General features: G+C 59.5%; 2 protein-coding genes and 5 non-coding genes across 8 annotated transcripts; 6 read left to right on the forward strand and 1 right to left on the reverse strand.

Annotated features, from left to right (window-relative positions):
• Positions 1-1,345: 1,345 nt before the first annotated feature.
• MED22 (mediator complex subunit 22) lies at positions 1,346-7,678 on the reverse strand. Of its 2 annotated transcripts, none has more exons than XM_027051755.2 (5): positions 7,526-7,678; positions 6,955-7,130; positions 5,402-5,482; positions 4,464-4,672; positions 1,346-2,012 (listed from the first exon to the last, which is right to left on the reverse strand). In XM_027051755.2, exons 2-5 carry the CDS (start codon positions 7,075-7,077, stop codon positions 1,823-1,825), a joined length of 603 nt encoding a protein of 200 aa, XP_026907556.1. In that variant the 5' UTR covers positions 7,078-7,130; positions 7,526-7,678; the 3' UTR covers positions 1,346-1,822. The 2 variants fall into 2 exon arrangements, with proteins under 2 accessions (XP_026907556.1, XP_026907557.1); XM_027051756.2 differs by lacking the exon at positions 7,526-7,678 and adding an exon at positions 7,226-7,507.
• A 110-nt stretch (positions 7,679-7,788) lies between these two features.
• On the forward strand, positions 7,789-11,251 carry RPL7A (ribosomal protein L7a). Its single transcript, XM_027051752.2, has 8 exons — positions 7,789-7,814; positions 8,417-8,537; positions 9,010-9,159; positions 9,657-9,797; positions 10,008-10,087; positions 10,387-10,517; positions 10,819-10,888; positions 11,077-11,251. The coding sequence occupies exons 1-8, from the start codon at positions 7,812-7,814 to the stop codon at positions 11,179-11,181; spliced, it is 801 nt and encodes a 266-aa protein (XP_026907553.1). The 5' UTR covers positions 7,789-7,811; the 3' UTR covers positions 11,182-11,251.
• Positions 8,192-8,265, forward strand: LOC113596864 (small nucleolar RNA SNORD24). The gene has a single exon (XR_003417695.2). It is a non-coding gene; the product is annotated as a small nucleolar RNA SNORD24 (small nucleolar RNA).
• On the forward strand, positions 8,853-8,927 carry LOC113596871 (small nucleolar RNA SNORD24). Its single transcript, XR_003417702.1, has one exon. It is a non-coding gene; the product is annotated as a small nucleolar RNA SNORD24 (small nucleolar RNA).
• Positions 9,849-9,923, forward strand: LOC113596869 (small nucleolar RNA SNORD36). The gene has a single exon (XR_003417700.1). It is a non-coding gene; the product is annotated as a small nucleolar RNA SNORD36 (small nucleolar RNA).
• Positions 10,248-10,319, forward strand: LOC113596868 (small nucleolar RNA SNORD36). The gene has a single exon (XR_003417699.1). It is a non-coding gene; the product is annotated as a small nucleolar RNA SNORD36 (small nucleolar RNA).
• On the forward strand, positions 10,660-10,726 carry LOC113596870 (small nucleolar RNA SNORD36). The gene has a single exon (XR_003417701.1). It is a non-coding gene; the product is annotated as a small nucleolar RNA SNORD36 (small nucleolar RNA).
• Positions 11,252-11,460: the final 209 nt, after the last annotated feature.

Consider the following 11,460-nt stretch of genomic DNA (forward strand, 5'->3'; position numbering starts at 1 on the left):
CGTGGTTTTTATGGATGAGAGAGCAAGCAGAGGTGCAGGAAGTGAATCCAGAAAAGCACCCAGGTGGGTGTTCTTTATGCGACCTTTATAACTTTGCCAGGGGTTCGAATATTCTTGGAATAAAATGCCTGGGACACAGGCAGGAAGGACTGAGGACTGACCAGGTTTGAGTGACACAGAGGCCACAGGGGACCTTAATACCCGTAGCTCGTCCGGGGTCGTGGAGACGAGGCCGGCCTGAAGCAGACTTGAGAGAGACCTGGAAACAAAGTGCCCGTTTCTCCAGTGAGGTCTGCTGCCGGGGACGTGGGCTAGAGAGGAGGAGGTGGTGGGGAGCTGCCTTGCTCCGGTGGGGGGGAGAAACCACTTCGCTTTCCATTTCCAATGGGGACGGTGGCCTCAGCCCAGGAGAACAAGGCACTGATAGTGCAGAGAGCCTGTTGCTCAGGTGTTATGACACTGAAGACAGTCGAAACCCCCGTTAAGTTTGCTCTGCTCCGTCCAGCCTTTTCCCCACACGTGCTTCATTGGTTGCAGTCCTTTTTTCTTCGTCAGTGTCAAATACAAGTTATTTCTGCAACGAGGGTATTTCAGGAAGAGATCATCACCTGTCTCCTCGATGCGGAGCCTTCGCCAGGCCACCCCCAGAAAACCAGGGCCAGAGCCAGGACTGGGCCCCAGCTCCCACCTGTGTGCCACCCCTGCTTGGCCGTGGGGGTCTCTGGGCCCCGACACCATTGGGCTTGTGTCCTTCCCTGTCCCTGAGACTGGACTGTGTGCTGCCACCTCCTCCGTAGACCAACTGCTGTCTCCCTCGTGAGGAGGCACGCTGGCGACAGGGCGTGGGCTCGAAACCCCCTTTCTCCGGGGGGGCCTGGCACCCAGGCACCGGGCCTAGCATTCCGTCTGGGTTGAGCCCCAATTTCTGCTGCTTCCCTTCCCGGCTCGGTGGCGGGGGACACAACGCTTCAACCCCTTCCAAGCCCGTGGCCGTTCCTCCCTGTAGTGCAGGTAACTGCCACACCAATGCCAGGTCCAGTGAGGACTAGATGGGACCGAAGGACAGGCAGCTGGACCTCGTAACGTGCAACGATGCCAGTTTTTCTTTAGTCGCCAAGCATTAAGGACTTTCCAGCTCCCAGGCAGTTCTAGGCCGCGGGAATGCAGCCATTAGCCCCAAACCGACCAAGTCCCTGCTTGCCCACAGCCCCTACGGGTGGAAGGCTTACCTGGAGCCCCAGGCTGTCCAGGCGGAGCCCAAGCTGTTCTCCCCACAGCCAGTGGGAAACCGGGGGCGATCCCAGACTGGTCCCGGACCACCAAGAAGGAGCCGACCAACGCAAGATGGCAGTGCTGTGTTTATTCAACTGTCTTGTTACAAAACCCACCGGAATGTGTGTGGCAGAGTGAGGAAGGTCCCTTGCTCTCAGGACCCCCCCTCCCCACCACAACCCTGCGGGGACGGTCAGCTACCAGGGGCCCTCGGGACAAAGCGGCAGGTGCATCTCTGCACAGGAGACCGGAGGGTGGAGCGTGGACTTGGCCAGTACTGTCCACTGAGTGCCACCCTGTGGCTTGTACACAGCAGGACGTCCTCCGGCCCCACTATTGGCCTGGACACACTGTCTAGGAAATGTCTGCCCAGCAGGCCAGGTGGGCAGTGAACAGAGGTGGCATCTCCGAGGGACGGGCTACCTTGGAAACGGTAGAGGGCAGTATCTTCCCCAACACTCTGGGGGGTGCTGTCCCTGGGCTAAAGGTCCCAAGGAGGCCACACCAGACTTAAGAACCTAGGGTTGCGGGGAGGGGAACCCTGGGAGGCTCAGGCGTGCTCTGTGGGGCCGGGGCCAGTGGCATGGGAGTGGGCAGGGGCTGCAGCCTGCAGGGGGCCAGCGCTGGGCTCCGGGGACGCCAGCACAGGGGCTGAGAGGCCATCAGCAGAGTCTGTGTCGAGGTCCAGCCTCCAGTAAGCTTCGCACAGAGGCAGGTCATTAGCTTCGCAAAGACTTGAGCTTTTCCACCACCAGAAACCCAGGGAGAGACAGGAGCAGGCAGAGATGGATGGAAGCCGGGGCGGGTCAGGGAGCGAGATAGAAGCAGAGTTAAGAAAACAGACCACACCCCAAATCTGCCTTTCCCCTCCTGTGTGCGCGGGCCCCTCTTCAGGCAAGCCTGGCTCAGGGTGGGTATGTGCGGCCGCACCTGCTTCGGGGTCCTACGGAGCATCCTGAAGGGAGGCCTTCCAGGAGCAGCCACCCGTGTGACCTCGGCAAGTCCCTCCCAGCTGACTGCCACAAGGCTGAGCGGCCTGCGCTGCCATGTCCCTCCCGGCTTGGCTGCCCTCCTTTTGCAGACCCCGGAAAGCAGCGCCCAGAGCTTGCTGTGGTCTCTCCACACTCACTACACTTCGCAAGGACGCAAAAGCAGAGACCTGGTCTTTTTGGGATCTCCGCTCAGCAGGGATGGCCGGATGAGGTGATCAAAACCAGAGACCCCGGCGCTCCATTCTGTACCACTGTACCAGCCGTGTGGTCTCCAACAGGCGCCTAAGCCCCCTGAGCTCAGTCTCCCTGCCTCTAACACGGGGTCTGCGGTGGCGGCAGCCTCCCTGGGCACGGGCAGATACGGGTGAGGATGTAGGTGAGCAGCACGGCTTGCTAGGGTTGTCAAAGGGGCGACTACAGCACCGAGGAGGTCCCCACACCCGTCTAACTGGCTTGCTCCTTCCTCCGGCCCCGCCCCTCCCTCCCTCCCTCCCTCCCCTGCTCCTCCTGCCCTCAGCAGTCTGGGCACAGAGCAGCAGCCCAAGGAGAGTGCAGGGTGATAGGTAGAGAAAGAGCAAGCTGTGAACAGGAAGCAGGCGAGCACGGCCACGGGCATGCAGGGCACGGCAACCCGGCTTGGGAGCTCTAGGGGACTCGACCCCGTGTAGAGGCCCCGCCTTCTACAGGTGTTTACAGCCGAGAGGAACTCAGCCTCCTGCAGCTCCAAGGATGGCAAGGAGCCCCCTGGGTGAACCAGAGACTGACGGGGCAGGACATGGGAAGCCTGCCACTCAGGCCCCTGGGTTCCCTGCAGCCTTGTCAAGTGACTTTGGGCAGGTCCCTCACGGCCACCCCCGGCCCCGGCCCCCAACCTCAACAGGCAGGGCTGAACTGCTGTCCTGTAACCACTTAGTCCACACGCCCGGCCCTCGGGAACATCAGGAAACACACACAGGGACATGAAGGGATCATGCAATATCCAGTGGGGCTGGGAGCCATGTCTCAGCGTGGTCTGAGACACCCCTACCCCTGTGGACCTACTCAGGACCCCTCTCTGAAGGGTGTTTAAGAGGTATTTGCCACGTATCTGTTGAGCCAATAGATATCAGGGACCAGAGGTGGCCCCAGAACCCTCTGGAAAAGTCTAGAACCATTCCACCTAAAGAGAGACACTATGCCTTCTCATAGACACCAAGATGGCCAAGACAGTGGGGGCTGGCATTGAGTACAAGGCAGGGAAACCAAGGCCCAGACCGCAGACAGCGCTGGCCCTGGGCCTCTGTGGCCCCAGCATGGCCTCCGTGGGACAGGAGGGAGCATTTGAAAGCCAGCACAGGAAGAACAAACCCCACAGGTTTGTGTGGGCAAGGGCATGGGGGGCACAGACTCTGTCTGAACAGAGACTTGATTTTTCCGGCCAAGGGGCACAGAGGAGCGAGGCCTCCCAGTTCCCAGCCTCCGTCTTCCTCCATGTGAATCACACAGGGACTCTGATTTCTCAGGGCCCCTCGAGCTCAGAAGACTCAGGGTTTGGAATTCTAAGTCGTGCACGCAGGCTGGGGTGACAGGTCCTGCCCGCTGCCGTATCCCTGTGGCCCAGCATGGGCCTAGCATGTAGGAGGGCTCCGGTCTGTGAACCGGGCCGAGCTGAACCGGAACTCGGTGGGGTCGTACCCCTGGCCCGGCCTTCCAGGCCATCCTCTGTTCGAGTTTTTTCCTCCTTCGCACCCCTCTGTGGACCCTGACGCGTGCTGTGAGGTTTCGGGGACACCCCCGTGGAACTGCATCCCTAGGCAGGCTCTAGCGTCCTGCACGTTCTGGGCGTGAACCTGGGCTGCCAGAAGCTCACCCAGCTCCGGCTGGAATGTTTAAATACGGGCTAGCAAGCTAAGAGAACCACACAGGCCCAGAGTGAGGCAGCCAGCAGCCCCCCAGGAATGCTGGCTCCTGATTGCCCTTCTCGGGCTGGGCCCGCCCAACCCCTGAAGTTCTGTGATTTTCATCCTGCTGCCCAGGGCCTGGCAGTCAATATAAATTGTCTGTCCGCCAGTGGCTCTGACCACGAGCTCTGCTCTCAAACCCGGGCACGGGGCTGTGCCACCAGGACCAGGAAGGGCTCGGAAAGACGGGACCTTCGGGGCTGCCGGCCGGGCGCGGGCCCACGGGTGTGCTCTGCGCAGGGTCCGGCCCTATCTGTACCTGGACGAGTAATACTCCTCCTCCAGCTCGTACAGGTCGATGGAGATCTCATCCCGCAGGGCGATGAGCTTCCGATCACACTCTTCCTGCAGGGCTCGCAGCTGCTGGTTGCGCTGGTCGATGGCCTCGTTCACCGATGGGAAGTCATTGAGGATGAGAAACTGCTTGAGGTCAGACACCAGTTTCATCAGGGACTCGCCGGCTCGGACCTGCGGCCACCAGGAGCAGGGCAGGGGTGGTGAGGAGGCCACGGCGGCCCTGCCTCCGTTTCTTCCTCTATAAAGTGGGACTAGGGCGTGGACCTTCCCAGGGTCATTGTGGGAAGGGAGAGAACTAGAGAGGAGTCCCGGGAGGGCAGGGTCCCTGGCTCCCGCCCTGACCGCAGAAGAGGCTTCCCCGGGGCTTCCCAGCTTTCTCTCCAGGTGGTGCTCCACTCCCATCACATGGGTTCCTTGAGCCCACCCCCACTTCACAGAGCCTCAAACCCCGATAAGACCGCCGCCCTGCCTGATGCCTGCCCCGTGCTTCCTTGGGGCAGCATGCAGGCCAGCTGGGTGCAACTCCCCAGGGCTCTCCCACACATTCTCACCGGTGGACACACACTGACGGGTCGATGTGCTCGTTCTGTGGCACCAGAAGGGATTAAAACGCACACCTCGTTTCGCTCAGCAATTTACTTCTCCCCCAGTGAATCTCGAGGAGCTTTCTCGTCAGCCAAGGAGGGCCGACCCCTCTCTAAGCACCGCACGGCGCTCGACGTGATGGACGTGGCCCACCACCTGCCGCCCCTCACACGACTGCCACAGACAGCCCTCCTCTCGAGAGGAGTCTTCTGAGGATCGGTTTGCCCTTCCTCCCCCCCGCCCCCGACCGGAAAGCCCCCGTGGGGACCGCGAGGCTCCCGGAGCCCGGGCTGTGCCCTCCACCTAGTGACTCACGATGTTGGCAGCTCGCACGTGCATCTCATAATTGTCCTGCTCGCCCTGAGTGGCCCTCGACACTTGAGTCTCATCCTCGATCTGGAGGACAAACAAGAAAGCCCAGAATCGGCAGGTGCCCCAGCCCACAGGTGACTGGCCGGCTGCACACACCCACAGTGGCTGCCTCCTGCCTGTCGTCCGCTGTACCTTCTCCGCCAGGCACTGCTGACCTGACCTTGGGCGACGTTCAGCCGCACCCCCTCTTGTCATCTTCTAAGGAGCTAACGGGCACCTTCATTGGGACAGGTGGATGCCTGTGTACGTTGACTGCCTCGCCATGTGCAGGGAGGTCTCGGGCAAGTCTTTTTTGGGGTGTGGAGCCTTGTTCTGTGTGAAATGGGGTCACTAGCTGAGGTGCTCGGCGAACCAACTGCCAAACGAGTAAAGGCACAACGTGCTTCTCTTAAGTGACCATTTACGGAGCATCTCCAGGGTGCCGGGCACCACGTTAAGCACGTGACCACCGTTAACTTACGACGTTCTCACCGAAGCCCCGACTGCCATCCCTGGTTTACAGGAGGGCAAAACTGAGGCAGGGCAGACCCGAGAGTGCACTCAAGGTGTCTCCGAAGGTAAACAGAGGCACCAGGAGTGCTGCTGGCCTGTCACTGCTCCAACCCGTCCATCTGGACGGGGCTTTCACAGGGGGTCTTGCCAGGCACGGGCAGGGGTCAGGGCACTCTGAAGTGAGGAGCTGGACACCCTGGGTGCAAATCCTGGCTCTGCCAGTTATTACCAGAACGACCTTGGCAAATCACTGAGTCTCCTGAGCCTCGGTTTCCTTCTCTAAGAATAGAAACAACAGTACTGCCCCGTGGAGAGTTTCTGTGAAGGTTAAACGGAAGGAGACCCAGACAGCCCTGGGAATACAGCGACACACGGTGAACAGACACTAAACACAGGCCAGCCAGCTTCCTCGTCTTCAGAAAGCCTTCGGAGGGTGACAGCAGTCTCAAAGATCCAACCCTACCCAGACACTGGCCACGCTACCCTCCTGGAGGAGCCTCCCCAACTTTTCTCACTGACCTCACTCACTTGCAACAGCTACCACATCTGGGCCCCCATCAGGCCCCACAGCAACCATTTTATAAAGTCATCCAATCGCCAGAGGGCTTTAGGTTGCGGGAGAAACTGAGGCACTGAGAAGGCTCGTTCCCGCCCAGACCCACACTGCTCGTAAGTGGCGCTGGACGTTCAATCCTGGCAATCTGACTAGACTCCTCTCCAGCTTCATCTGTTGACCTGCTTGTCATTGCTGACCCCCCCCCCCCCACCACCGTACAGTCCTCCCAAATGTTTTTCCCATGTGGACATACGCCGGGCCTGTGTGTTCACTGCTGTATCTTCACCACCGGGCACAGAGCACCTGCTCCGTGTTCAGTGGGTGCTGCTGAAAGCAGAAATCACTCCCCCCCACCCCATGACCCTTGACCAGAGCAGGTCAGCTACTCAGCTCACCACCATCCCTAGACCCTGCTCCCTCCCTTGGTCTCAGACCCCGGGGCGCCCACCTTGGCAGTCTTGATGATCTCGGTGAAGTTGTCCATGATGGACTTGATGTCATCCTTGAGCCGCTTGTTGTAAGACTGCAACAGTGTCTCCTTGCTCTGCGGCAGGGCTCTCTGCTGGGCCATGGCGGGGGCCTCAGGCAGTGCAGGGACAGAGATCTGGGGCCACCGGTCGCCACCTGGGAGCCAGAGTCCGGGTGAGCGGAGCCAGCCTCAGCCGCCCACATCCCAGCAGAACTGGGATCTCGGGAGAGGCCCTCTCCGTTAAGCACACCTGTCCCACCATCCGCACACGGGCACACTGCGGGGACTCGTGTCCCGACCGCTCAGGGGCGACCCCCGAGCCTTCCCCGGCCCCTCCGCCGGAGCGTCCCTCCGACTCTACCGCCACCGCCGCGCCCAAGGCTCCCTCGCTCGGGGTGGGGGTCTGGGGGTAGTCCCGGACCACCTCCGTCTCCGCGCCAGGAGCCTTGCGCCTGCGCGCCGCCGACCGACGGAACTCGCGGCCTCGGAGTCGCTTAGTGGGGAGGGTCACCCCCGAGTAAAGACGGCGACCCCGCTCCGCCGCCCCCACCTGGTCCGCAGAGCCCGGCGCGACGGGCACTCGGTCGGGGTGGAGACGAGCGTGCGTCCCTCCCAGTAAGACCCGGCTCCCTGCCGCCGTCTCCGCTCCGCTCCCGTACAGCTCCGACTCGCCGCGGTAGGCGCGGTAGGCACCGCCCCCGGGAGGAAGCGCGCGAGAGCGGTCCTGTGGCTTTAAATCCGAAATCCCGCGCAGGCGTCAATTCTCGCGATCTCCGAGGTCGCCTACATATTACCCACAATTCTCTTTTTCTTTCTCTCTCCTCCAGCCTTCCAAGATGGTGAGCGATCTGGCGGTTCTCGGTGTTGAGCTGGGTCCGGCTTCTATCCACTGCCATCCTCTTCGGGGCGTGGCCGTGCGGGGATCCCTCCACGGCGTAGCGCTAGGGGAGCCCCGCGGGGCCTGGCGGGGTGGCACTGGGCCGGGTAGAATCCCGGCGGCTGGATCGGGGAGTGGAGAGAGGAGGGCCCCGGCGCGGAGCGCAGCGCCGCAATGCGGGGCTCGGAGCGACGGGGCCGAACTCCTGGGGGCTCCCCCGGCGGCCTTGGGCGAGAGGTTCCGAGTCCACCGCTGCTGTTTGCGGAGGCTGCTGTGTGCCGGGCCCCTAGAGACGGGGCGCGTAGTTCTGGGACGCGGCGGGCGCGGCAGCCCGGGTGGTGCAGGTGATGTGAAGACTATTTGCCGTCTGAGTGATGGTGGGGACGCTCCTAACCACCAAGATCGCTGATGCACACGGGCCGTCGCCGCGCTCGCCTCTGGGTTGCCTTGGCCGGGGCCTGGGGGGGGGGGGGGTCAGGCTCTGCTCGTAGGCGGGGATCGGGGCGCCTCCAGAGCAGCGCGTGCGGGAGCGCGGGGTTGATCTGGGTGTCGCTTCTCACCTAGCCGAAAGGGAAGAAGGCCAAGGGGAAGAAGGTGGCCCCGGCCCCTGCTGTTGTGAAGAAGCAGGAGGCCAAGAAGGTGGTCAACCCCCTGTTTGAGAAAAGGCCCAAGAACTTTGGCATCGGTGAGTAAGGAGAGGGGAGCACAGCAGCGGAAAAGCGGAAGTGTGCTGAGCGGAGCGAGGGTCGTGTTCCCGCCCCGTTGATAGGTTTCAGCGGGTGTGGGGTCCCCCCCGGCTGGGATGTGGGTACGCCGGCACCGGGTGCGTGGCCTCGTTGTCCCTCCCCCCGAGTGTGTGTCAGCTCCGCTAGGATTCGGCTTGGCCGCCAGGAAAGCAGCGCTCACAGGCACGTTGACCGCTGCACTGATGGGCGGCCCGCTGGGCTGCTTGTTGGATGGGGGAGCGTCGCCAGTCCCCCTGTGATCATAGGTGTTTGTGTGCAGATGATGTAAGAGAATATTTGCTATCTGAGAAATGGTGATGACGCTTTAAACCACCAAGATCGCTGATGCACCTACACCCTCCCAAGTGGCGCTAAGCACGAACTTGACCGGGAGTTTGAGCCTCACTTACATCGTTGCCCTTAACTTCTCAGGACAGGACATCCAGCCCAAAAGGGACCTCACGCGCTTTGTCAAGTGGCCCCGCTACATCCGACTGCAGCGGCAAAGGGCTATTCTCTATAAACGTCTCAAAGTGCCTCCTGCGATTAACCAGTTCACCCAGGCGTTGGACCGCCAAACAGGTGAGTTTGTGTAAACCAGCACGGAGACGTTTCCTGGGCAGTTAGGACTGGATCTGAGGTCTTTAAGGAGTTCTGGGTACTTGCAGGAAACTGGCTTACTAAAATCTAGGTTATCTTGTCTGGTTTCCAGATCGCGAGGGTGGCATAGCCGAAGTGATCTCGTGCATAGTCTGAGTTTTGTTTTGTTTTGTTTTTTAATTTCTGTTGAGAGCACACACTTGGTGGCACAAGCAGGGGAGGGGCAGAGAGAAGGAGAGACAGAATCCCAAGCAGGCTCCACACCATCAGCGCAGGGCCCTGTTAAGGGCTTGAACTCCCAAACTTGGAGATCAGGACCTGAGCCAGGATCAGGAGTCTGACACTTGACTGGGCCACCCAGGCGCCCCGTGGTCTGAGATTTGCACTACGATAGTATTCCGGACAGTGACTTAAAGCATCATGTAGATAGCAAAGAGCAGAGCTTGAAACACAAGGCTAAACTGACGTCATTCTTACAGCCACTCAGCTGCTCAAGCTGGCCCACAAATACAGGCCGGAGACCAAGCAAGAGAAGAAGCAGAGATTGCTGGCCCGGGCTGAGAAGAAGGCTGCTGGCAAAGGGGATGTCCCCACTAAGAGGCCCCCTGTCCTTCGAGCTGGTGAGTGGGCCCCTCCTTAAAGGGGGTGAGTGGTGGGGTGGGGCAGGCTGTTGGCAGTGATGTATGAATTTCTTCACCTGGAAACACCGTGGAGAGCAGAATCCGAGCTTTTTAACCCTGAGCCACAGCTGGGTGCGTACCATAGTAGAGCTGCTTTTGTGACCTGGGCAGTCCCTGTGAACTGCTCATGCAAACTGTTTGTGCTTCCAGGGGTTAACACTGTCACCACCTTGGTGGAAAACAAGAAGGCTCAGCTGGTGGTGATCGCACACGATGTGGATCCTATCGAGGTGTGTCAGATTGGTTGGTAAACGCTGTTAAAGTCAGATTGGGCCCTCATGTCAGTACTGGGAAGACTGGAAGTAAGCTGGAGTTTGGCTCGAGGCCCAAGTAGGCATGTGATTGCTTTCCGTTGAAAACAGTACTGATGAGGGATCCCACCGATAGCCATTGCAATGATGTGGATTTCTCACTGAATTCAATCTTGAAGTGCAAAACATGAGCTTTTTAACCCTGAGCAGTTGCTAAGTTAGCTTCTAAATTATTGCTTTTGGCCAACATACGTTCTAAAGCTAATACGGTTTTCCAGCTGGTTGTCTTCCTGCCTGCCCTGTGTCGTAAGATGGGGGTTCCCTACTGCATCATCAAGGGGAAGGCCAGGCTGGGGCGACTGGTCCACAGGAAGACCTGCACCACTGTCGCCTTCACACAGGTTAACTCGTAAGTATGCAAGGGGCCCCCGAACTCCCAGGTGTCAGTAGAGGTCAGGCAGTCCTCTCCCCCAGTACGTTTCATTCACTTCTCGGGATCTTACCTTAAAGACCAAATATTCTACCTTCAAGCAACACGTTCATCTGAATCTTTGCCGATGATGGTTACGAATTTCTTCACCTGAATAAGCCGTGTGGTCATGTTGTCTCTGAGGCAAAGGCCTTGTGTTTGGGGCTACAGAAAGGAAGTTATTCCTGTTTTCTGGAAAGGTAACATGCTGATGACCCCCTTGTCCCTCCCGCCTTTTCAGGGAAGACAAAGGAGCTCTGGCTAAGCTGGTGGAAGCTGTCAGAACCAATTACAACGACAGATACGATGAGGTAAGCAGCAGCAGGACACAAAACGTTTGGGGTAAGTCAGGCCTGTCTCCGGGGGACTGGCCAGCTCCCCCAGAGCAGTCCTACTGGGCAAAGGACTTGGAGGGCCAAGGAGAAGACAGCATGACCCAGCATGGCTCTGAGAGCCTGACAACGACAGCCCACGCCAACTGCCTCTCCTGTCATTGCAGATCCGCCGCCACTGGGGAGGCAACGTCCTGGGTCCAAAGTCGGTGGCTCGCATCGCCAAGCTGGAAAAGGCAAAGGCTAAAGAACTGGCCACCAAACTGGGCTGAGTGGGCACAGGTGACTTTTCTGTATATAAAAGTAAATAAAAGGCTCTTTCTCAGCCCGGGCCCGTTGGCATTTAGGGTGGACTGCAATTTTTTGTCGTCTTAACACACGTTTGGGGTTTTGGCAAGGTCCTTATCTGTTGTAGGGTAGAGTTAAACCTGCTGTCTAGGTTGTACGTTGATCATTTGGAAAAAGCAGCCTTAAGACTGCTGGGTCACATACCAGGCCCAAGCCTAGACTTTACGATCATCCAGTTATAAGTGGCCCAGGTAGAATGACGG

This window comes from Acinonyx jubatus, chromosome D4 (genome assembly GCF_027475565.1).
Source record: "Acinonyx jubatus isolate Ajub_Pintada_27869175 chromosome D4, VMU_Ajub_asm_v1.0, whole genome shotgun sequence".
NCBI lineage: Eukaryota > Metazoa > Chordata > Mammalia > Carnivora > Felidae > Acinonyx > Acinonyx jubatus.